Source organism: Helicoverpa zea, chromosome 16 (genome assembly GCF_022581195.2).
Source record: "Helicoverpa zea isolate HzStark_Cry1AcR chromosome 16, ilHelZeax1.1, whole genome shotgun sequence".
Classification (NCBI taxonomy): Eukaryota; Metazoa; Arthropoda; class Insecta; order Lepidoptera; family Noctuidae; genus Helicoverpa; species Helicoverpa zea.
In genome coordinates, this window is record NC_061467.1 from 257,176 (window position 1) to 284,267 (window position 27,092).

Genomic DNA, 27,092 nt, shown 5'->3' on the forward strand with positions numbered 1-27,092 from the left:
CATCTACAGCTAGATAATAAAAAAAAACAAATCACCAACCCACACCAACAATTGAGCAAGCGTGGTGATTAACGCCCAATCCTTCTCCGTGTGAGAGGAGGCCTGTGCCCAGCAGTGGGGCGATAAAGACAGGCTGATTATGTACCGAAAAGCAAAAGTTCAAAAAGTCCAGCACTCATTACCAACTTTGACTGCACCTTTAGGGCAGCTAAGATACTGCTTAAACAGTCCAAAAATAACGTCAATCGGCTTACGTTTCACATTTTCCGCCGAGATTTTGTTCGCATACAATAATTCTGACATACTTTCACTATCATGATACACTTCTTCTTTCTTCCCAATAACTGTCCAATAGTTCTTTTCCGGCCTATTGAAGATGGCGAAAAGCACACATATTGTGAACACTACCGTCGTACACAGAATTATAAAAACTTTAGTTGCTCTATTCATTTTGAAAAGGCCTGAATTTTAGTAATAACTGTTGTTGTAGTGAGCGCGACTGTTAATTTCCTCTTCTGTATAATTACTAGTTTTGGTTTCCTCTATTTTAAAAGTAAATGCCGACAGCAGCGCTACCTACTGTGGATTACGGATACTAGTGCAGAATGGACAATCGTGCCCTTTTTGCGGTTTCCCAGTCATTATCTTTTCATCATTTGTTTTTAAAGATGCTCTTTCTTCCTTTTTACACTTTTACTGCGTTAACATTGTCGCTACCATAGTCAAGTCCTCTGCATTTGTTTTAAGTTGCCATTTCGGAACTACATATTTTAGAGTTTCGATCGCACCTAAGTATTCTGTAGTGGTTGTTTCGTTGATTCCCGGGAGTGTTATTTTATTGTCACTTATATGCTTAATCTAGTCGCTATTGTACTCGTACTATTAATGAACAATAATATGTACCTTCTACACTGTTTGCACTACTCACTATTGATAGTATTTATCTAGTTGCGGATTATTTAGTTCACACATGTACCTTTTTATCGATTTTGGTGCCATCTCTCTGCAAGGGTTCGTTTCATTGTCACTGCTGTTGAAGTTTTTTCCCATGTCTTCTGGTAGTTTTGTATTATCAGGTGTTGTTAAATTACCATTGGTTGTTACATTATTGTTCGCGTTTTCTGATACAATTTCTGTCACACTTCCACTGCTCGTGCCGTTTACCTCCGCTCTTTTTGATCTAGTTATATTGTTCACAGTTGCTACTTCTTCACTTTGTCCATCATTCATGGGTAGTGCTTCGAAACTGTGATTATTGGCTACCATTGTGAAGCCCCTTGGTTCTCTAGGAGGCGGATTCAAAAGGTTCTTCATGTCCAGATGAATGGTTCCTATAGTTAATGCTACGACGAGCCCTAGTGATATCACTGAAGCTATGATGAGTAATATGCAAAATATTGTAGATTTCTTCATTATGAACTTTGTATTATACTATTTTGTTTTACAATTTGGTTAATGTGATAGAGAACAATGATTCAACCGCGCTCTTTCGATAAGACTATTTTTCTAATATTATTTGCCTCATTTATATAGTATAGGTAGGTACATTTTTATAATCTAACGTTCCTACTTCCTTCTGATATGGTAAAACAGTGTTTTTGTGTACTCGTGTTCAAATTAATATTTTATTCTGAAAGTTCTGAAGCTTTGAAAACTTAATTGAGTTAATGAGTTGAGATTATCATAACTTGATAATCGTTTTATTAACGTATTATTTTTATGTTGATACCATTTTGCAATATACAATTAAAAAGTTGTAACTAAAAGATAAACATTCGTATGAACTCCACTGATGAGGGTGCATTTTCAGAACACTGATTGAGATAATATTTCTTATGGAAATACTTTGCGTTACCTTTTAGTTTTATTTCTTATATACAAATGCCTAACTAGCTTTGCACACGTCTTCAGGAACTACGTCGAGCACACAGTTATCCTAGGATTAATGCTCAATCCTTCTCCGTGTGAGAGGAGGGCTGTGCCCAGCAGTGAGACTATAAAAAAGGCTGTAACAGGCTTCGTAGATAAATGGACAACTTAATAGGTACTGAAGTTTTATGAGTTCTGCCAAACAAGCAAAGCACGTCTCAATCCGCCAAAACGAGACTTTCAACTAATAATAAAAATTTATACGTGTACCTAGACGACTTGTCAAGAAAAGATCTTGAAATTCGATTATCTTGAAACGGGTTAACTTTTGCCCAGTGTATCCCATGGTCAAATTTGTCCGTATTGACCTATACTATCACTTCGTGAAAGGATGCGGTCTACTTACCAGTAACCCTGTATATTTCTCAAGGTCAACTCTATCTCTGTACCAAATTTTATTAAAATCAGTTCAGTGGTTTAGACGTGAAAGCGTAACAGTCAGGCAGAGTTACTTTCGCATTTATAATATTAGTAGGGATAAGTTAGTATTCTCACTAAAGTCACGGTCATGTTTTATATGGTCCTATTCGTGAGGTTATCTATAGACATCCTACCACAGTCAAAATAATTACGATATGCAAAATGCATTTTCATAATGAAAATGATTAATGTATTTTTGATCAAATTAATTATCATCTGTGTAACATTTTCCCAACTGTGCTGGGATCGGTTTACAGTCTAACCGGATTCAGATGAGTATCAGTGATTAGAAAACAATCCTAACTAACCACCCCAACCCATTTACCCGGGCAACCCGATACCTCTTGGTAATACAAGTATCAGAATTTCTGGCTTCTGAACACCCGCAACGACGCTAGATCGAATTCATAAACTCTTTAATTATATACAAGGTAGCAGACCTTTTCGATTTGTAATATAAATCGATGAACCTTTATTTCCGTAACGATTATAATATAACAACACTAAAAAAAAACACGCTCTAATGTACATAGGTATAAAACAACTGTATTAGCACGTCCCGATGAAATGAGTAATCGCGAGCTTATCAGTAACAACATTGAAACCTACAAAAACATTGAAAAACATGTGTCTACATAATCTCTATATACATTTGTATGTATAAATCTGTGTATTCGTTCGGCCACCGTAACTTTGAAATATCAATTTTTACTATGAATTTACACGTTAAATTTTCAAAGTAAGCAATGGTTTTAAGTGTAACGAATGCTTATGTTGTCAGTAAAAATGGGCTGAAGAAGTCTTACGGAAAAAAGATGATAATAATAGCGCAGGCGGATGAGACCGCAATACTAGTGCACTAAATTAATTTATATAAATTTATATAAATTAATTTATATAAATGATCGTATTATCTAATAACAGTTCAGTAACCATTTATACTTCAGCCGAGTTCAAGTGAACATTTAAGATGAAGCTGCTATATTTATTGTTCGTGGTATTAGCGGCTCTAAGTACCATTGCCCTGGCTAAACCAGTCGTGCCTTTCAAACCGGCGGAGTGTCCTCCAGGATATAAGTTGGGTTCTAATGGAATATGCAAGTAAGTGTAATATTTTATACAACATGTAACGTAATTAACGCACACCCTCAAACACCCTAATTAGAATTTTATGTTATAATCATAATACATACACTGAATTTTTGATTTAATAAATTTAAATAATAATTATTATTATTTACTAAATTAGTTATACCAATTCTTGGAGAACTTTTTGGTCATACTACTACGCACGCAAATATCGCGCCGCGCGCCGCTCGACTCGACACAACATAACGAAACTACGGAAAAAGCCGACAATACACGAAGTCTCATTACTTTGAGTTACGGTCTATTTGAATTTGTTTTGACTGTACAGGGTTAATATGACAATAATTTCCGTAGTTTTAATTATTTTTGGGATAAAAAATTACCTATATTAAAAATGACATAAATTGATTCAGTAAACGATTCTGAACAAACTAATTTCAGGATGTGCGTGAATTAAGTTACATGTTGTATATGTACAAAGAATATGTATAGATACTACCGGCAAAATAAAATATGAATTTCCTATCACGGTACTTATAAAATCATTTTTTTTTTCAGGAAAACGTTTTAATAGGTAGCAGAAATGGGAGAAGAAAGTGCCTAGATATCAGCACAAACATGGACGCATAATTCTTCTTACACAACGATTTTGAATGTATCTCTTAGAACAATAACGTTGAAGAATTACAGCAAGCTTTAATATGCAAATCAACATTAAAATTATGTGGTATCACATATTTTTTGGTTATAAATGTTTAATTTCTGCAACTTTGAGTCTAATCGCTCGCCACTATACGAACAATTGAGCACAGTAACCAGTGCTTACATCATTAATATGTGCAAGTTCTGGGAATCTTCAAAATACCTTCCACTTTTCTTTGCGGGAAATCATCAAAATCTTTTCCCTCTGTGTACCAGGACGTGATAAATAGATATTCAGGACTTTCCGAACACCATTTTTTTTGGTGTTATTTATTAACTTAACGCTTATCATGTAACAATTATTATCAAAACAAAAGGTTATCGTTTGGACTCGTGAAAGTGTCGAGGGCAATCTTATTTTGTCTTGGACACAGCTGGTATTACTCACTGATACGGATTTTTATATTATTAATAAATAAATGTTAAGATGTTTAATGCAAAGAAGTAGACAGATAATCAGATGGTTATAAATAAACTTGTAATTCTTCAGTGACCATTTATCTATTGCAGTTATGGGCTATTTTTATATATCATATTTACATATACATATATCAGTCTTCTTACTAACAAGAAACCATTCCATATTTCCCGAACAGCCATTCTTTAAGGGTGTTAACAGCACAATTTTCACAGAACGTGCCTCACCAACGTTAGGGGAACGTGCATAAATCTTCAATTTGGCCGAGACATCCCTAGTTAGAGGGATGGAAACTTTGCCCATACTTTCGCCGTCCTATCGATACTTACGTATTATATTAATTAGTGTTGTAATAGTAACGTAATTGAGTGGAAAACGATGTGGGCTATTAAACTTTGGACAGTTTGACTTTGTTAATATAGCTGTTGAAGTAAGTTCTTTGTTTTTAACCAGATCTGGTTACCGACATTCCTCGTTTTATAGTCTCATCACAATATCATAAAGGGGTAAGTAAGTTTATGAGTGTGTGTATATTTGTAACTTTTTCAAGCGGAAACCGCTGAAAGGATTTTAATGAAACTATCAGAATAACTATTACACAAGTAGTCTTTATCCAGGCGCTGGAAGTTGTCTCCTCAAGAAATGAGAGAAACTGCTGGCGGCAGCATATAGAAAATACTATTTATCTTGAAACTATACATATAAGAAATTGGGTCGCTGTCTTATGTTATGTAAAAAGGAAGTAATAGATACATGCGTGGTCATGAAACAGCTGAATGATCACAATTGTATGTCGGATATAGCTAACCGAACCTTGACCTGATTTTGGTCCAAGAAGAATTTCATTACCTAAACAAAAATGTAATACTGAGGACGAACACTGGGTCCAGCGTGGCCCAGCAGGCCCAAGGTCTGCCGGGGCTGCGGGATTGTTCGAAAGAGTTACCGCAGCTCTGGTACCTACCTAAAAGGCTTAAGATGGAACACGACGGTTTTTAGTCAGTAAGAGTCTGTCACTCCCTCACCGCTGCTAACCCACAGAGTGGGAGGGGTCATTTGATGATTTTTGCCGTCGTTAAGGACGGACACTGGGCGGCCTGAATCTGGGTTTGGGAGTCATCGTTATAAGCAGTTAAATGGTGCAACGGTGCAATTAACCCTTAAGGTGTCCCTATAATATAAAATCAAGTTGATATAACATTTTATCCAATCTAGTGGATTGTTTCTGAGTATGAATGTACCGAAGAAGATACGTGCGAGAGTTTTCAAGGCCAGCAGGCTTTTAAGGAAAATCTTGTTAGGCGGATTTAAACGGATTTATAATAAATCCGTCCACATTTTAGCGTTTACAGTGTAAGTACGCGGAACGCAATCTACTCTTGGGTATGGGAAAAATAATGCCAATTTATGAGAGTGAAATGAATAGGTATTTCTTATAGAGGTATGATAAGTAACAGACTTAGTCAATGAAATGTGTTACTATTTATTTTTCTCAAAATTGACCTATTCATTTTGACTGACCTACAAATCAATTTTGAACCCTATCAAAGTACAAGTTATGGTCGTCCTATTTACATGCATGTGTACTTTGGTTGCTGTAAATGACCTCAGAGGTTTTTTCAAGAGGCAATTTTGTTCAATGTATTTTTTCCAAACATTTCAAGATATTCTAGTCAAAAGAACTTTCTTTATACTTTCAAATACACATACTCCAGCGTTGTACACGATACAACAGAAACTTACACGACATAAACGTGTAATCAGTGAAATTGATAACACTTTAATAAGCTCATTTACTTGCATGAATGCAACTAGAAATACCCCGTCGTCCTTGGCAGAAAGACGTAGGAAATACTCAAGGAAACAGGAAAACTCTGTGGAAAATTTTCATCCATTATGTCTGTAAGAATAACTATTTTTCTGTATAAGAAAAGTCACTTTGAATTTGAAAATTTTGTACCCAAACTGCTCATCTCTGATTTGTATATTAAACATAGTTTAAAAATCATGCAAAGAAAAAAAACAAAAATAAATCTTTATGTCTCCGTCAACGTCGTTCCTGTAATGTAATTCATATTCAGTGGGTCAACATAATTTAAAAAAACAGCCTTCGGATCAGGAAAGTTTTAAACAGTTCCTTGGATATCCCTGACAAGGAGGCGTGCTCTCGGCCCCAGAGATACAACCCCTTAGTTCAGTAAACGAGAAACTTCAAAGTAAACGAGAAATTACCATCAAAATTTCCGATCAAATCTACAACTTTAACGCACGGTACTCAATAAACTAATTAATTCCGTTAATAATTCTACTATAATGGAAAGAACCGCACCATACAGGCACTATACGATATAGTGAGTCACTCCATGGGAGGGGCCCATTACGTATATTAAATAGGTTTCCATTTGAATGGCCCTCTCTGGGGATCGCTCGTGCATTCGGTCAAGGTTTTTAGTATGCTTTATGAATAAATATATGCTCAAATGCATACGATCTTTGATAACTGACTAGTAATTTCACATCCAAGTTGCAGAAAGCTTTCCAATTTGAACGGATGTAGTTGAATAGTAGGTATCTTGCTACCGTTCTTGCTTTCAGATTGTACTTGCTGTATCCATGTCTAGAGAGAATTACGCATTTCCATGCTTGGATAAAAATAAGCCAAGTATTCTGCCGTACCTACGTGTTCGCTATATGACTGTAAAGTTTCATCAAAATCCATTATCCATTTAGCAGTAATTGCGGCAAAGTCAACCGTGCGGTAGTCACATCCAAACTTAAAGTTTATAAAATATGATGAAATAAGGAATGTGATAATTTTATGGGACTCCTCTGTAATCTGCAAGAACTGTTGTCATATTACGAAAATTTTACGCTATTATCACAAGCATGAAATAATGTTTATAATTCAATTACAAACAATGGGTATCATGTTATGACCCATAAACAAAATGCAATAGCCAGTAATTAATGTATCTACAGTAGATATGTGGAAAACAAGTAACCCACTATTAAAAAACAATTATTCGCAATGAAATTAACTTTTACACTACCGCAGGTATTAAAACTCCCCGCAATATTAAATTGAAACATAATTCAAAACGTTTACCCGCAATTCCAACAAAGCTGTTAATTACAAAACAAACAAGTTAGTGGGGCAGTTAACTATCGTTTAATATCTAAACAGACATCGTTTACAATGTTTAGGGTTTATCTTGAATCAGTCGAGTTCTAATTGGGGAATAGCGTGAATACTAGGAACGTACTATCGGATGGAATCTAGATAATAATCTCTAGTTGTTGACGGAAAATTGGTAATTTGTTCTTTGGTTAATATTGCCTTTTGAACTATACATAAGTTAAGGTTTTTATACACAATCGTCGATTTTGTTTTCTCGGCCTAATTGCACCGAAATCTTGAGCGCAAGCACAGCATTTATGCTGAGAGCAGACTACGTAATATTATAAATAGGAAACATTTGTTTGTTTGTTTGAACCCTAAAGGCTCCGAAATTACTGAACTGATTTGAAAGATTATTTCACTATTTTAAGTTTACGCTTTTCTCAAGTAACATAGCTATAATTTATCCCGTTATGGCCAGTGGGAACTCCGCGGGACGCGTGTGAAAACGCGGGAAAATAAATAGTATTTGGTTAGTTTGGTAGTTTGGTTTGGTTTACTGTTTGGTTGCCTTATTTTGTTGTACTTTTCGACTTCTATGCGTCATTTTATCTAAATAAATGATTTGTCTTTCTTTACAAGAAATAATTTTCTTCTACATTTAACAGAACGAATATTTAAAACAATAAACTAAAGAAATTGGGTTTACAACCTGTTGTGTTGCATTTTTGTAACCGATGCACGTACCGTGGCTGGAAGCCTGCCAGTGACGTAAAGTACGCCATTCAATTCCGTAGAGTGGAACGTTTTGGCTACTCCATTGTCTTGTTTTGGAACTGCTAATTAGAATTTATGGTGCTGCAAAATAACTGAGAATTTGCTGTCATAATTTATTTTGTTAGTGATAAAAACTACTTTACTCACTTTTGGGTATAGGTACATTGTATAATACAATAGCTGCATGTATTTCTTTCAACAAAGACATTGATTGCATTGAAATAATACATCATTTTATATTGAAGTCAGTTAAAAATATTTCAATTAAGTCGCTACGCTACCCAACTTGATGCGCTACGAAAATTCGTAGCACTGGCTACGAGCATAATGTAACCGTAGTAAGTATGCTACGATTACTTCAAAGGTACGTAACTACGTATGACTAAAATTCCCTCAAAATAAGCTGTAGGATTTTTATTTTAGGTAGGATGTACCTTTTGGCTAATCTGGGCTTTGGGCTATTTTTAGCCCTTAACCCACTTTTTCAACTCTTTCCAATGTTGAACATTTATATTTAGCAAGTTTAAAAAGAACCTGTTTCCCCTATGTTATAAATCAAAACGTGGTCTAATGTATGTGTTGCAATACATTATTTATTCATGTAAAACATTTATCATGCATGTAATTAGGTCAAGCACAATAATTTGAGTCGTAATATATTGTTGTGGTACTACTACCACAACAATATTTAATGAACACAAATTGTTTTTAATATTTAATTCATACGTTTTATTTGCCTGAATCCTTGCCAAGTAGGCTTAAAGTTTATAAAAATGTACTATGTTATTTTTATTTCCGTAAAATAAAACAAATTAAAAACATGTACTTTTCAAGCACATCTTTATTTCAAATAACTGGGTAAAAGATAAAGGTAAATATCGTATCTTAAGGGGTTTCCTCAAGTGATCCTTAAAAGTCTGAAATCCTTGACCCACCTTGTGCAAGCGTGGTGATGAACGTGCATGTCTTCTCTGTATGAAAACAGGCCTATGCCTTACAGTGAGACATTCAATTAGGGTTGATAGTAACTAGCCATTGCCAGCGGTTTTACCCGTAGGAACTTCGCAGTTATCCATCAATATAATACGAGCTATCACGTTTCCAATTTTAGAAAGTGAAGTATAATGGTTTTGTTTTGAATTATCACTGGTATTTGTTGAACTTAACTTTTTCTATGAAAATAAATAAAATGGGTATCTGTTACCTTTTTCTCATCTTATTGGTTATCGGAACTTTTAGCAAACCATCCAAACTTACAGGTAAAATAAAGTTTAACTGGACGCAGACAGAAAAAAACAGTATTTCCCCGTAGCTAATTGTACGCAAAAGTTTGACCAGGCTCAGGGTGGTGGGAGACCTTTTTTCATCAAACTTTGTCTAAAAAAAGTGCGGCCTAACGAAACGGATGAGTTGAAGTTTATTCTATTTTATTTTTGTAAGTTATAACTGAGAAAATCTTTTAAGCAAATTATAGTTTACTTTAGTAATCGCCCAAGGGTTTTATTATTTTTGTTCGCTTGGAATAGTTTAATTAGGCAGATATACGCAAACTTTCTACGTCTGTAAGATACCATTCATCATCTCACCACCTACCTAGTCTTTTCCCAACTATGTTGGGGTTGAGTTCTAGTCTAAAGAAGCAGCTGAGTACCAGAGTTTACCCGGGCAGCTTAAGGGTAAGCAAGACTGGCTGTCGGTCTTACTGGCTTCTGCATGATCCCATTCATTTCTGTTCAAAGTTTCAACCAAATAGCTATTATCCATTTTCGTGTAACATATCAAAGCAACAAACTTCACATTTATACCGTCTAAAAGTTACATACAATTTAATTAAACAAACAAAAACATGTAACACAAAACTACAATAACACAAGGCACTAACAAGTCTATCTAATACAATAAGACGTTACGTTTGTTCGTAACACCATCAGCAATAATTACTTCTTGCAAACTTTGCTCTAGATTGATGTCCAAATGTTCTAGAGTTACAAGTAAACAACAGTTATGTGTTTATTGAATTACTTCAAAAATATTTACTGGAAACATGGAATTGGTCTAAGGCCAGATTAACAGGAAATAATTAAAACATTCGAATTGAGAACCTCCTCCTTTTTGTGAAGTCGTTTGACTAAGGATGTACCTATCTTCAAAACTAGTCTTTATTATACATTTTTTGTCAGTACTGTACCAGCTAAATTCATAGAAAAACATTTTAAGGTAAATTCGTATTAATTTTTAGGAACACTTAAATAGGAGGTGGAAATTTTCTCTAGGTTTCTGTCCTAATATAACAGTGTAATCAGATTAACTTTCTTAAATTATATAAGCTGAAAAAAATACGTTTATATTTAAAGAAAGTATTTTTCTTGGATCAACTCTAAAGTTAAATGAATAAAAAACATCTTAGTAAGAGCTTAAAATCGCCTGTTAAAATAGATAAACTTATTTTAAGAGCGAACTCGTCAATCTCGATTAAATTTTCACATTTTACCACCCACATTCAGCCTTCGGTAACCATGGCAACGAATAAGCTCTTAACACTCCCACTGAATCTAAAGCAAGGGCAAAGAAAATTGAGCTTGCTTTAATGGAACCTTCAGCATCTTCCGTTACAAATAATCTAGGATTCCGTAAGAACAATCATGTAAGATAAGATGAGATAAATTCTTATTGCACCAACACATTCCATTTTTCCAATAACCTTTCGATCCATCGCTGCTTTTATTCCACAGTGACACGGTGATCGGTTCGGCAGCCGGCCTTGTACTACACAGTATAGCAAAACGCGTCAAATAAATCGAAGTGATAGAACTTCGTAGTGGAGGTATAAATTCAATTCATCCTGTATCTGTGTTCCGTCCAACCAGATGAATGTGGGAGCAAGATAGGAACACGGATCCTTCCAAAGTTTAACTTTATTTCCGTTATAATCTCGACCTTATGCTGCGGAATGTAAAGTAGGTTTTGCAGTAGAGGTTTTCGCATTTACGTCACTAAGCTTTCAGGTTATCAGTGTGTCCTTTTCACCCTGTTTCCACCACGGGCATGTAATCAGTCGCGTATAAACCGTCCGTCGCGTCGCCCGCTCCGAACCCTCTCGGGCCGCAGAAAAAATATACACACACTCATAAACACTAGCTATATTCGTATATTTTTTAATATATATACAGCAAAAATTACGTCTGTAATAACATAAATATTTATAGATATTTAAATAGAAGAGAGTTATTTTTGCATTAGCCTTGAAAATCGCGAGTGCTTGAAGTGTGGTGACTTGCAGTAGTTGAAACATTTTTGCTGTCTAGTTGTTGGTGTCCGCAAAAAAAATAAACATGAAAACTTCGTCGTTCTCTCTGCGGGTGATGCGAAGGGTATGTACAATGCGTAGCTGTGTATATCTGTATATATAAAGGTGTCGGCTGTTCGCTGTGTAACAGGTTGTGTCAGGAGGCTCTACAGGTTGTGATGTCTTGACGTATTAATGCCACTTCCCGACCACACCCTGTGTTTTTGTTTTCCTGATATTTCGGTCTAAAATTTGGGTAATCTTATCTGTCAAAACCGACTCACAAAAAAAATACCTGCAGCGTATTCTAGTTTCTCCAATAAAAATTCAACAGCTTCGATATTTACGTATCTCTTTACATAATTAATGTTGGCGAAGACAGCGGATTTTCTTTGAGAGTAAAAGATTTATTGGTATTGGGAAAGTTTTTAGGACAGCAATCGGGCTTAAGGCATTAAGAATGCAAAAGATGAAACCCGCTAGTTTACCGTTCCGAGCTGAGCAAACAACGTTCGAAGTCGCTTTACGATGCTCGTAGGAAAGAGAAACACTAACATACTTTATTGTAAGATAGTCTGTATGTTTGTTCATAAATATGCTAAGTATTCGTAGACTCCGCATGTATATATTAGTAGAGGAAAATGTTAAGGTTTTCTACTGTTGTGTAGAAGTATTTAAATACATTTATTTGTCGACATTAAATAATTCTTCTTTTTATTATATCCTTATGTTCTAACGGCCGTTTTCGATATTTTATATGATCGGAATTTTATGTAATTTGTATGTGCCAAATGTCAAACTTCTATTTCTAGTAAGTAAATCAACATATAATATTGGGAGCAGTCCAAGCAATAAACTTTACAGCGCTTAAAAAACTAAAAAATGCAGTTAAACTGCCAGTTTAAATATTGTCTTACTTAATTGATATATGAAAGAAAAATTCATATGTGCGAAATTCTTAAAAAGTCTGCATTTATCCAATTATCTATACACGGTCGATAGTTGATTCTTGTATGTATGAACATATATTTGTTGAGTCGAGAACGCACCCTTACGCCATTCCTACATATCGCGAGCCTTCGGGAATAATATAATATTGCGAATATGTATTACATACTATATTGAAGGTTGAGAATAAGAAAAACAAGGACGTTAGAGAAATTTATTGCTAGTAAAAACTAGAGTAAGAATAGTAATACCTACTTCGAAAAGCTTTGAAAAAAACTTATGTAACTTATCTTTTAAATATGAAGGTCAGTTAATGAATTTAAATACAGCTTAAGTGAACCTTAATTTACTAGGAATTTGCTAAGTGTAATTTAAGTAGACAATATTTCCGATATTCGATACAGACATGATGCGTCAATACAATTATCGATAAAATAACTTTCACAGTTAACGGGGAAATAAAGGCTGAAGTAAATGAGTAGGTAATAATTCAATACCTTACTTGTAATATACCACATTGAAAATTGAAAGATAAAGATTGAAAAACAAGATAAAGATTGAAAAACCACATAAATAATGTGGTTTTTCAATCCTCTACCACAACTACATATTTCACCACTCTCTAAGGCAAAACGATTGTGAACGGCTGAGAAGTTAAGCTCGCTATGAGTACTAGAATTGTACGCAATGCGTGCATAAGGTATCAGTTAATAAATCATTTAAGGATCAGAAAAATCATAATTATTTCTATTTAACTTATTTATGACTGATCTCTAATCATTTACAATTACATTAAGTACAAAATATAGCCAAAAATCACACCAGCAAGTGTAACTTACCATTGAAACGCTTGTCATACGATGTAATGTACCAGCAATTTTTCTACAAACAAGGTGTTAACATTACCCGGGTTCCTGCCTCCCCTGTGAAGGAAATCGAGCGTGATGGTATTGCCCAGTCAGCCGCGACTTCCATTTACTAACTAGTTCAATGCTGGGAAAATATTCATTGCTGGGAAAATGTTGCCAGAATATTACGTTTTGTTACCGCGGTTTCGATGATATCGGCGTTACGGGTAGTTGTTTTGGTGTGGTAATGGGTGAAAAATTGGTGGCTTTGTAAAAAAAAATATTTTATTTATATGTGTTATTTCAACGCCTGCGTACTCACTGGTATTTAGTTGCATTCGGTTAGACAGGAAGCCGACTCCAACATAGTTGGGAAAAAGCTAGGTAGATGATGTGTTATTTTAACGTTATATAATTGTCGTGCAAATAAAACCGTCAGCGGAAGCTAGTGAAAGATAAAATTTTATTACAGTTTTTAAGTAATTTAATATTTTGATTGAAGTTAAAACAAGAAACAGGATTATTTCAGCTCCACTAAATATAGTCTATCAGCAAATTAACTTATCAATATCGAAGTAAAATCGGCATCTAGTTACTGGAACTAAGAATAAATGAAGCCTTAAAGTATCCACACACTGCAAACTTTTAGTCGGCCGATAGTTTGTTAGGGCTCATAAATCAGTATGAAAATGAATAGCAGTCATCGTTCCCCAAGGCTTTTCTACTCCAACTAAGTTGGGGTCGGCTTCCAGTCTAACAGGATTCAGCCGAGTTCCAGCGCTTTACAAGGAGCGACTGCCTATCTGACCTCCTCAACCCAGTTACGCGGGCAACCCAATACCCCTTGGTTAGACTGGTGTCCGACTTACTGGCTGAAATTGAATCTTATGAAGATGAATAGCAGAACGAACATGAAAAAGATCAGGTATTTAAATCGACTAAAATCTTTAATAGAACCAAGATTTTCTTTAAAAGCAATTTTGGCAACTGTCGGTCAACTGTTTAGTCTGCAGTGTGCTGGTACTTTTAAAGTTACAATTAGTTCTCCGAAGGTACTTCGAACCGTGAAACTAATTTCCCACCAAGGAAATTATATTTCAGGAAACATTTTTCATTCCTCATTTTATTTATGAAAGAAATTGTTCCAATTAGTAATTAGTCTTCGAGATATGATGTTTAAAATGGAAGAAAGTTTTTACTTGTAAATTGGTTGACGATATTATTGTTATTGGGTAAATGAGTAAGTGAGCGGCCATTTTGGAAATGTCATGCAACTGTCTTGTGATCATAGACATAATATTAGTAAACAGGACTGCGCATATAAACCCAAAAAACGAGCCGAGTGAAACAGTTAGTACGGAGGCTGTCTGTCCCTTTCTAATAGGGTGACTATGAGATTAAGCTATGTGAGACAAATCCGAATTTGCTAAGATTATTAAACACAGATTAGTATTGAAGTTTTAACTTACGCAGTTTGTGACCTTAAGATACTAATAAAGGCTTTTAATAATTAGCGGAAATTAGCAGTATAAAAGCAGGAAGATTCGAAGTGAAGACTGTTTTTTTTGTATTTCTACTTCATATATAGACTGCTGAGCCATTTATGTCGCCTTTCTTCATTTTTTGGGAAGCTATAACAATAGTACAACAGTTTTAAAATCCATCACCCATATTTTGACTCGTTACAAGAATTCATGGGCACCCTAGTTGTTTGGTTTACGAAAATGTTATTATTAGCTAACCTGTGGAACGATATATTGCAACCACCATAGGATTCACTTTTGCAAGTAGAAACGCAACACTTTTTCACCATTTTAATAGTTTAAATTGATTTAATACAAAAAAATATAAACAAAATTTTAAATGCTGATTACGCGCCAAGAATGTTCAGGTTTACCGCTAGAAAATAAAAAAAAGCAAAATAAAAATTTATGTTGTTTATGTTTTAATAATAAATACGAATAAATTAATGCGATTGTTATTAATTTGTTGACTTACAATTGTTAAAATAAGATAAAAATAGTGATTCAATTGTTTTTGGGAAGACAAAACTTTTGATCACAACATTTTTTTATGCTGGCAAGGTGTTAGAAAGAGACAAACAGCCTCCGTTCGAACTATCCCTCTCGGCTCGGATTTGCCTCTGTGTATTATGCAACCAATTTAGTACCTTATTGCGTTAGAATAGAGTTCATTTTCGTAAATATATATTTTGAGCGTGCGCAATCTTGTTTAGTAATATTATATCTATGCTTGTGATTCCCTGCAAGAGTGACTCAATTTTTTAATTAATCAATTATAGAATCAAGAATTCGTCAAATGCAAGAGGGTTGTTATTAATATTATTCTTTTCGTACTACGTTTGACGAAAAGCGGCTTTGTTTTATAGAATTTGCGATTAGACAAACAATAAAAACGATATAATATCACATTATATAATACACTTACAGGTCCATTGTGCCTTTCACAGTAATATGCTTACTTTTAAGTCTGCGAGCACATTTTGTCATGCTACCATAATGTATGCATGTTCGATATAAGAAATACTCCTCCATATCATTATTCATAATAATTGAAACGTCTACTATGTCGCAAGCAACGTGTAACGAAACGCTTTTTAAATTTTATCATAATAACTGTCAATCTACATGGGATCAAGCTAAATTGGTTATATCGGTTCGCTTTAATATTACGAAATAAGAGACTGAAACATATCCTACCTTTTCATACATAAATAAGCTAAAATGACTCTGTCTGTCAAAATTTGCGATTAAACAAATGCATTGATAAGAAAATGTTTTATGATCATCGATTGAAAACGATATACTTGTACTTTGCTATATACCTAGGGTAACCACTAATATGACCAAAGAATATTTCTCTTCATGCAGAATTTCATATACCTAATTCGGACCTGCCTTTTTTAAGGTCATAGCTCACCGTTTAAATTTCATATTCACCAAACGGCAGCGGGCGGTTCGGCTTACGGACGCTGTCCAGGTTGACATAGTGAGTTATGACTTTTACTGGGAAAGTGTAGTGAACTATTGCATTTTGCGCGTAATAAAGATAGTTTTCCCATATGCGTGAAGTTGTTAGTCTAATGTAAGTGTACCAGAGGGAAATAGCTAGTTAAATATTGATAAACAGTAGCATCGAGTATTGGAGAATTGTGCGGAATAAGTTACGCTGATTGAATTGAATTTTAAACGGTTCGGTTCTCAATTGTTTCTGCTGCAGCCGTTTGAACGACTGCGCGATTGTAAATTGAATATTTATTGCTTGTTATTCGATATGCAATCCGATATTTTATTTATAATTATAAAATGTAAGGAAAATGCACGAAAATGTTTTGAAATTATCAAAATATTTGAATACTGGTGATACTAAAGTATTTTTTGTAGACGAGAAATCAATTAGTTAGACCTTTACTAAATTCAGCGATTTTTACAAGCTTTTTTTTAGCTCTAATCTAGTTTTTATTTCGTACGCTTGCCCATATTTATAAACCATACTTCCGCTATGCTAAATTGCGCCCAAAACCGAAAACCCACCTCTTTTCCCTCCGGCCTTTCCTTCTGAAAAATCCCAATGATAGATTGACAGTTGACAAAGAAGAATGGGACCCAAAAATTACATTAACTGGCTTGACCTTAATTAAAATGCGACCGAACGCAAAGGAACTTTGCTCGCAATATTTTAAGCAAACCACGAAGGTATTTTTCCGTTCCATTTCAAGTAGGTACCAAATCTTCATTAAGTGAAGGCTTCCCAAACATTTCTGAACGAAAATGTCTTCGCGAAGAATGCGACTAAATGAAGAAGTTTGGCGTTCATTTAGCAGTCTGTTCATTTCGTCGATGTTTTCTACGAAATTCGGGGCTTAGTACGCTAAGTTCGGTCGCTAATTATAAGTATTTAGATAGAATTTTGTTACGTCCATTGCGTAGAAAAATAAGAGCAGTTCAACAAAATTTTAAAGTTGGTAGCTACATCTTTCTTTTATGATTTTGTATGAGGTTTCATTTATGTTTCTTTCTGAATGAATATTCTATATTTTTGGACAAAACATTAAAGTGGTCAAGTCACTTGACAGTCGTTACGGGTAGTCAGAAGCCAGTAAGTCTGACACCAGTCTAACCAAGGGGTATTGGGTTGCCCGGGTAACTGGGTTGAGGAGGTCAGATAGGCAGTCGCTTCTTGTAAAGCACTGGTACTCAGCTGAATCCGGTTAGACTGGAAGCCGACCCCAACATAGTTGGGAAAAAGGCTCGGAGGATGATGATGATTAAAGTGACTTGAAAATCTGCATTGAACATGTGGTGTTCCGTTCTATATTTAAGAAACTGCCTTTTCATGGTGGTTTGATATGTTTCTTCAAAGAAAACGATGTAAGAATATTTCTAGATGTTGTATTTCCTGAATATTAACCTTCAAAATAAACTTGAAGTTCTGTTTTCGTTCCGCGTCGAACACCAAATTGCTTAAGTAGGCCTATTAGTGGGTTTATGTCAATACAAATTTGTCACAGCAGTGGCTTGGCCAGTTCGCGTGCCCACTTTAATCATTTCACGAGACTGCCTTAGAGCGGTTTCAAACTAGCACCTCTTTTAAAGCGTAGGTATATGCACAGTCTTGTAAACGCGTTGACGTGCATATACAAATGACAAACCTTTGGTGGTTAACTTGTCTATAAACTAGCTCAATCTAGCCCCATACAATTTACTGTACAGGTTCGATCAAATACAGATGGTAAGGCTCGAGTAAACGTATCAGTTTTTTTTTAGTGTAGAATGTTATTATTGCGGATACAGAACTGACCATGAAGGCGTGAAAAAATACATTAATCTGAAATCGCTCTTAGTGAGACTGTCTCGGACTTTAGTAGGACTGACGGCTAAGGGCGCGGCTCATTTCATTAAAGCTGTTTTTTTGTTAAAGTCTTAGTAAAATTTAAATATAACCTACAGTATTGAAATTATATGCGGTATCCAGTTACAATTTCCAGTCTAATTAACAAAATTAAATGTTACTGTTACAGCCTTTTTATCGTCCCACTGCTGGGCACAGGCCTCCTCTCACATGGAGAAGGATTGAGCATTAATCACCACGCTTGCTCAATGCGGGTTGGTGATTACAGACTTTATAGTCCAGGTTTCCTCAAGATGTTTTCCTTCACCTTTATATCAGCCATTGGTGTCTAAGATATACTTAGAAAGTACAAACAAAATTAAATACATCGAAATTTTTCCTAAACCTAGAAAGCTGCATCAAAACCATTCCTCCAGTATCACGTGATGTACAAACTGACACAAAGTCATTTACAGCAAACTGTACATAAGCGGCCGCAATGACAATGTTATTACAAAACCGAGGGTGGTCGTAATTGTGTCAAGGGTAGGTTAATACTTCCTCGTACTTAGCATTCCGCATATGAAGCCATCGTAATTATATTTAATAGTGGATGTTTACCTGCGTAAATAGTCCATGTAGGTACTTATTGCTATCAGCAAACTTTGTAGCTAATTTCATCAAAATTAGTGCATGCGTTTAAGCGTGGAGAAATAGGTAACAAAATTTATTGTTAATAGCCGCCAAGCTCTGCTGCAATCCGGTGCCTTTCCAGATATTCCTATAAGTATTACTTAAAATTTCCTCAATAATCTCTTTATTTATTTATTTATTGGCAAATTCACATGAAAATCAGTGCCACAATTTTCGATGTTATTGCGAACAGACGCGGCTGAGGATTTTGTTATAAAATATTATTATTTTATTATTTATCTTATTTCACAAAGTAAAAGAGTCTTTTAATCATCTTATATGTATCTTAGCTAAGCCCCACAAAACCGTTGCAATGGTTTGACTGTGACATGATATAGGAATTAGTGCAGAATCATTACCATACACCATGCCACCTTTGTATGTCAAGCAAACAGGCGCGCAGTATTCAGGTATAGTACTGACCATGGAGAACAAAATGACTAACGGAGATGGCATAACGCAAAATCTCTTAAGAAAGTAGCGCGCTATAATGCGGGAGCTCGAGGGACGAAGAACGTTACTAGCTCCGCCCTTACACGCCTTCTATGGAACCCTTTTTAAAATAAAATCACCAATCAATCAAGACTAATCTTTGACAGTTTTTTTTTTATTTGACAAGGAACGCCAATGTCTCGTTAGTTCTTGCAGTTACTATCACGCCTACTGTACGTTGCTTGACCTACAAGAAGGCACCTGACCTACCTTCCTGGCATCTCCGCTATATTTCCTTTCTCCGTATTACTGACAGTTATTTACCCCATACCTGGGGGGTAATGACGGCTTTTCAAGGGTTATCAACTATGAAACTCATAAAAGGTAGTCTTTACTGGTCTTTACTTTCGCATGTATGTAAATTAGGGGCGGTGTATACGAGCAACTTGCGGTGTATGTAGTTTTTATGGCTTTGTGTGTACTCGCCTTTATTAGTGTGTACTTTGGTTGTTGTAGGATGATTATTGAAATTTGAAAAATTAAATGTAAAAGGACGTTTTAATGTGAGTCATTTCGTAACTGAATTGAATGTAAGTATGTAAAACACTAATTCACTTTCAACTATTTAAGTTTATGTCGGTAATCCCTTCCTTATGAATTAATGAAATACAAGCTGTTGATTTGCATCCGTGCCATAGTCAAGGACGTAAATATGCTAATGATTCTCGACCCAAATCAACGAAAAAATGGGTAGGTAATTTTTTCATGTTTTTTTCTTATTTACGTATATCCGTCAGTGTAACCCAGCCGTACTTTAATTCGGCGCGTGTGTTACTAGCCTTACTACCGCGCTGCGCACTCACACAAACGCAAACGATACATGCACAAAGCATACGCAACGATCGTTCAATAAAAATCGTAGATCATCCAGCCTACCCAAATTCACCCAATCACAGTGCGAGTACTCCCACACACTCGCCTCGCCGCTCCCCGCGTGCCCTTGAAGCCGGAACAAACAAGCGCCGACGGCAAGCAGTGTGTTTGATGTCGCCGCCGCTGCTGCGTACGTGCGCTTTGAATTCCGCGACGTGTAGGTACAAAGTGCGAGATGACGGAAAACTACACGAACACGAGTTGGTGGCGATGGTCCGCCTGTATGCCATCAGTGACAACAGTGTACTAACAGCCATCCATCCTCCGAGCCTTTTCCCAATCATGTTGGGGTCGGCTTCCAGTCTAACCGGATTCAGCTGAGTACCAGTGCTTTACAAGAAGCGACTGCCTATCTGACCTCCTCAACCCAGTTACCCGGGCAACCCGATACCCCTTGGTTAGACTGGTGTCAGACTTACTGGCTTCTGACTACCCGTTACGACTGCCAAGGATGTGCAATGACAGCCGTACATACCTATGTTCCGGGAAATGTTTACCGACCGGGAACCCTCATCACGGAGGGTCATGCTGGTCATGTGACAGACTTATGTGCTAGGACCGTTAACTTAGTGCTTTCGACACATTAAAAACGAATGTGATAGTGTTATGTTAGCTGAAGGACAACCAGCTACTTCGTCGTGCTCGATTGTGCCAAGAGTGTGAAGGTGACAGCTTTGAACAGTACCTCCGGGTAACTAAACTAGGTAATTTATTTATTTGTACATTTTGTAAATACGTAGTCAGCTTAATCAATTTTATTAGTGTAAATAAGTTGATTTCTTAACCACGCCAATAATACCTACGAGCCGAAAGAATCACCTCGTGCCTACACTTAACTAACACATCTTTCAGTAATTTAATCGAAAAGTAAAAACAAAATTACTACGAAATCTTTACGCTGAATGTTAAAGCAAACCGAAAATGTTATCAATCAGCTGTTAACAGGTCAGTGAACTTTCCTTTAGCGCACTAGTATTACGTCATTAATAAGATTTCCGTGTTCCAAGGTCCTAAGACCGTTAAGAAGGAAGCAAAATTTCTAATTATTAACCAATTTAATTCAAAAATAAAAACTAAATCACTGCGAAAACTTTATGCTGAAAGATAAAGCAAAACGAACATTTTATCAATCAGCTGTTAACATGTTAGTGAACTTTCTTTCGCGCACTAGTATTGCTTATTACTGTAGTTAATAAGATATCTGTGTTAAATTTATGCTCAAAAATTAGTAAGTAAAGTAAATCGAAGTTAATGACAATAATGAAGGTGATTTTCGAAACTTTAGGTAAAATGATTGCTATCGCGTATCACTCGGTCTCGCTCGCTCGCGCGCTCGCGCTGTCATGTCGTAGATAAGACACTCACACATCGACACTCACGCACACACGTAGACATTAGTTTTCTCTGTCTACGCACACATAGCTGCCATCACGCACACACTGTGGCCGCGGGGCAATTCTGTTATGATTTGTGTTTAACCGTGGGCTAAATTCTGAAATACCATGAAATTACAACATCAAAAAAAGCAGCGCATATTAGCTTTTTCCCACCTACCGTAATTCAAATCGATTATTTACGTATTTAATTTTAACCTCCTTGACTATGGCACGGATGCAAATCAACAGCTTGTATTTTTATTTAGTTTTTTTTACCATGAAAGTGGCCTAGTTCGGAAAGCAATCCACCAATCAAAATCAATTTAGCAAGCGTGGTGAATAACGGTCTTCCCTTTTCAGAAAAGGCCAGTGCCCTGCAGTGGGAAAATTAAAATGCTGATACTGATGAAAGCAATCATTTACACAAGTGCACAACAAACACACAACCTGTTGTAATAACAACGCATTGTCAAAGCGTAAATATTGTCCATTATATTCTAAACACGATCAAATGCATATCAAAGGCAAATCAACCATTATGCATTGACCTATCCGACTGAGTCAGTTTCATTCATAGAAAGGTCTAAATATATTGGTTAGTACGGTCATCAATTTGTGTACTGTGTATAATGCATGTAGGTATTTAGATATAGGTTTAATAGGAATTGTACTAGCGTTCGAAAGTGGAAGGTTTTTGAGGAAAGACTGCTGCCAAATAAAGCATGGACGACTGTCCTGGTTACCAACGAGGTGGTTAGACGGTCTAACAAAGATCGCGGGTAGGTGCTGGATGCAGGGAGCTTTCTACGGGTCCTTTTCTTAATAATTGGTCCCCCATTGATTTTCAAAACGACCTGTCTTTAACGTGTGGGTCCAGATTCAATGCCAGAAAAATGTTAGACCAAGAGTAAGACTCAAATTCAATTCAATTTATTTATTCAGGAACAATAACATTGTGTGTGAATAATAAAACATTAGGTAGGTATATAATAATAACACGTAGTAAACAAGATAGATAATACAATTAAAAGAAAAAAAAGACAATAATGTCAACTCCTGATGTGTATTTAACTGTTTTACTTAAAGTTATCTCTATTTAAAAATTTTACCTATCTTAAATTATGTTACCTTTACCGTACCTACCTATCTACCTTCATCCAAGCTATCTCATCCCAACAAGGTTTCACTTTACTTTGGAACCAGATCCATACGAGTGTTTGTGTTAGTAAACGCACCGCGACCCGTGATGCAGAAGCCTTTTCAAATCTAGGACACCGGCGTGAAGAAAACATCACATAGGTATGAGCATTTTACGTGATTCAACTCTCATGTCTGTGTGATACCTACTGACGATTTGAATATCATATTGTTTTGAAAGAAAAATATACGATTTACGCACTTATTTAAATAAGCTGACCCGAAAAGGGATCCCGTTTTGTTTAATTATGAGAACATGAAGCCTATAGTTTAAAAAAAGTCCTATGGGTGGTCGTCTGTGGTCAATAAAAACATAATATGTCTGATTTCATTGCCTTTCTTTAAGCTTTTTGAATAAATTACACATACAAAAGAAAACGATTAGGCCTGTTACTCACTTAAAAAAAAGTAATTACTACAAGAATCAACGACCATTTGCGTGAACCCACATAACAGCACAATTGTATAGTGAGATGACACTAACATACCTACCTACTTAGCTTAGCAATCGTCCTTTACAATAAAATAAAGCAACTGACCCCTAATACCAGTTACATACAGAATCTCACAGTGACGTAACATACTATATCGTGGACCCTTTATTGCCAACAAGGGCAAAACGTGACCCTGTGGTTAAGGAAGGGATTAAACACAACACTATCGCACTGTTACAGTACCCGCACACTAGAGACTAAATAGTCGGCCGACAGTTGACAAAATGGTTGGCAAAAAAATGTTTGAATGGAAATCTTCAAAGTCAAAATTCAAAAGTTTTCATTTCATGTAGACCTATGATAGGTGCTTGAGAAACGTCAAACTAGTTGCGCGATACCAAAGAGTGGGTCTTATGGAGAAGAAACTCCGTAGACACTCTTTTCTTTCTTCTTTTCACTCTTTTTTTCTTTCTTCTCTTGATTGCAATCAAAGTTCAGTCCGTCTGATGGTTAAAGACCTGATCTTTGTAATATGACCATATATGTACCATTCATCTTCATAACCTGGGTACTCATTTAGAAGTGTAGCACGTAACGTATCAGATACGGTATCAACCTGCAAGTGGGTACGGCTCGTCCACGGTCCTCACGAGCACACTGCGAGCCGCCTTTGTGTTCGCAGTGAAACCGCCACTCGGCGGGTCACTGCGAGCTTACAGCGCTCCACGCGCGAGCGGCTCGCAGCGGGCTCGTGCCTACGTACTCACTTGATACCGTATCTGATACGTTACGTGCTACACTGCTAAGTGAGTACCCAGCTATACAGATCTTTATCAGAACTGCCTCGTTGGTCTAGTGGTCGCAAGCTCGGCTGCTGTGCCAGAGGTCTCGGGTTCGATTCCCGGGTCGGGCCGAAATCGCTTTGTGGGTTTTCGAAACTTTCACAAAGCAACCCGTAGTCTGGATCGGAGAGCACGTAAATTTCGGTCCTGCGCCTGATCTCTCTCCGGTCGTGTCGGATTGCCGTCCCATCGGGTTCTGAGAGTGAAGGAATAGGGAGTGCACCTGTGTCTACGCAAATGCTCGTGTACTATAATATGTCCTGCTCAGCTGGCTGAGCTCCTTAGACGAGAACAGCCGCCGTGGCCGAAATCGGCCGTGGACGCCATTATACAGATCTTTGAGCCCGAACAAACTATCGGCCGACTAAACGTTTGCAGTGTGTGGTAAGTAATACTCTTCCTATTGTGTGCTATAGTGCTACAGTTCCCACTTATAAGGAAAAGAGAAATGTAATGTACTAGCTTCCGTATCCACGATATCCTGAGTATTGTGTGAACGGAAACCTCTATAGTACTCAGGTATAATGTAGTTTCAAGTCGCTGAAATAAATGGGAATTTTTAAAAGATATTTTTTTTACTTCATGTTAAGTAGCTGTTGTGACAATTTTAATGCCAAATGCCTGCTAAGCAAAATTTTGAGTTTAGTAGTATTATTTTGAGTATTTTGAGTAGTAGTATTTTGAGTTTGAGTATGTAACTACAGTCGACTCTCGTTAATTCGAAACTTGAGGGACTCTTAAAATATTACGAATTATCGAGTTTTTGAAATATTAAATGGTCCGAAATTTGTGAGAGAAAATAAATAAAACTCCGAATTATTAAGTGTTGATCAATTATTATTTGTTAACTGCTATTTTATAACAATGTCAAAAGTTTAAAGACACATTTGTGTGTAGGTATTCATAATGTGAATAAATTAATACTTTTGAAACAGCTCCGTCATACTGCTTCAAAACAGATTGCTGCTACTACGACTGCTCTCTGACTCTAACTTACAATCTTTCCGCCTCTTTCTCTCTGCAACTTTGAATTCTCGAGTGTTGGACGACTAAGAATTCGAATTAACGCGTCGTTTTGTTATATAGCAATGCTTTTTTCGTTCGAATTACCAAGTGCATAAAAATGTATTGATTTAGTTCGAAATATAAAGAGATTTTGTAGGGAACTCGTGATAACTTCGAGAGGTTCGAAATATCGCAGGTTTGAATTAACAAGAGTCGACTGTATATACTTTTAGAATCATACGTAGGAAGTTTAATTTATCATCCTCCTGCCTTTGATTATCACAACAAAATAAAACATAATTAGAATACCCACCGTGACCTTTAGAATACAAAGTCTTACTACAAGTATTCCTATAAATACGCAAAACAAACTCTCAAATATTCTCCGAATAACAGTCAATAACATTTCTGGAAAATATACTTAAACTCAACTTAACATCAATAGGAAGCAGGATACTTAGGAAGAACAAACAAAACTATCAATTGAAGAGTTCGCAAAACCAGCGGTTTGTTCTGAAAGTTCGCAGAATAGCACAAAATCAATAATCCTTGTACACACAAACAAGTTACTTACTGCATGAAACTGGCATTAACTTTGAGGGTTTTCAAGTATTTTAAGTAGATTTGCGTAATGGAAACTAATCGTAGGATTGCCAAACAGACTAAAACGTCACTTCAAATCGGCTGATAGTTCAATGTGGAACACTTTCTGAAGATTGCAGGCAGTGGTTCGATGCTCCATGATTAGGACTAGATGATATGTTCTCCATAATTTATTTGTTAACGTAAGTATATACCGAAATCATCATCACAACCTATTATTGTATGGCTTCTTTGTTTGCCATCATTTCAACATTCATTCTTTTCAGTCATAATCATTCCTGTGGTAGTCCCTTTCCTCCGTATCTTTGTAGAGCTGCCATTTCTCTGCAAAAACATTCAAGATACAATAATAGATCAAACAACTTACCGAATATCGTAAAAACATGCTTTTTTCACCATTACCGATAAAAATCTTAAACGTTCCGTGCATGCTACAGTCAGTTATAGTTAGTGCAATAGGAAGACCATCCGATACAGCCACTTTGTTCGGAGTGGCTCGACACGCGATGTTCCCACTAATGGCTAATATGTATAGCACCTTAGTGTGGGCGCCAAATAAACTGATACCATTGATTTTTATCGGGTTTCAAAGTTTAGGCTGTAAAATTATGAGACTTGGATATTCGTTTATTCGATTAAATATCCAAAATTAAAAATGCGAAGGTTTTTATGTCTGTTGGGCTCTCACGTTTTAACTACTGAACCAAAATGAAACCAGGTTCACAAATAATGTAAAGCCCGAGAAAGGATCATAATATATATGTATAGGTATTTTTAAACTGACCACCAGTATTTTTAAGAAATTCTTTTAAAGGAAAACGTAACATTTCAGGAAAATTAAAAATTCCACACAAAATTAAAACTGTGTTCGTAGAAATTGTTGAAAAAGCTGCCAATTTACAATTCTCGAAAAGTCTTTATCCCCGTAAATTAAGCTTACGTAAGCACATGTAAGAAGATGCGGGTCGCTCATTTATGTAAATAGGAAAATTAAGATTTTCATGCAGTATGTAATCTTTAGAATACTAGTGACTGAATTATAATTAAAATTAACAAGCAAATATAGAAATGGACTGAATTAAAAAAATGTTTTCACTATTCTGATAAAGAGTCCAAATCTGCGCCTGATCTCTCTTCTTGTCGTGTTGGATTGCCGTCCCATATCGGGCTATGGGAGTGAAGTCTGTGTGT

General features: G+C 36.0%; 1 protein-coding gene and 1 long non-coding RNA gene across 2 annotated transcripts in view; both read left to right on the plus strand.

The window, feature by feature from the left end:
* The first annotated feature begins 3,296 nt into the window (after positions 1 to 3,296).
* LOC124637792 lies at positions 3,297 to 4,184 on the plus strand. The gene is made up of 2 exons (XR_006985288.1): positions 3,297 to 3,450; positions 3,997 to 4,184. It is a non-coding gene; the product is annotated as an uncharacterized LOC124637792 (long non-coding RNA).
* Positions 4,185 to 11,509: 7,325 nt separating this feature from the next.
* Positions 11,510 to 27,092, plus strand: part of LOC124637644 (calmodulin-A-like) — a 176,030-nt gene continuing 160,447 nt past the window's right edge. The window contains exon 1 of the mRNA XM_047174253.1: positions 11,510 to 11,824. Coding sequence (XP_047030209.1) covers positions 11,786 to 11,824 — 39 coding nt within the window. The 5' untranslated portion in view covers positions 11,510 to 11,785. The remainder of the gene's footprint in view (positions 11,825 to 27,092) is intronic.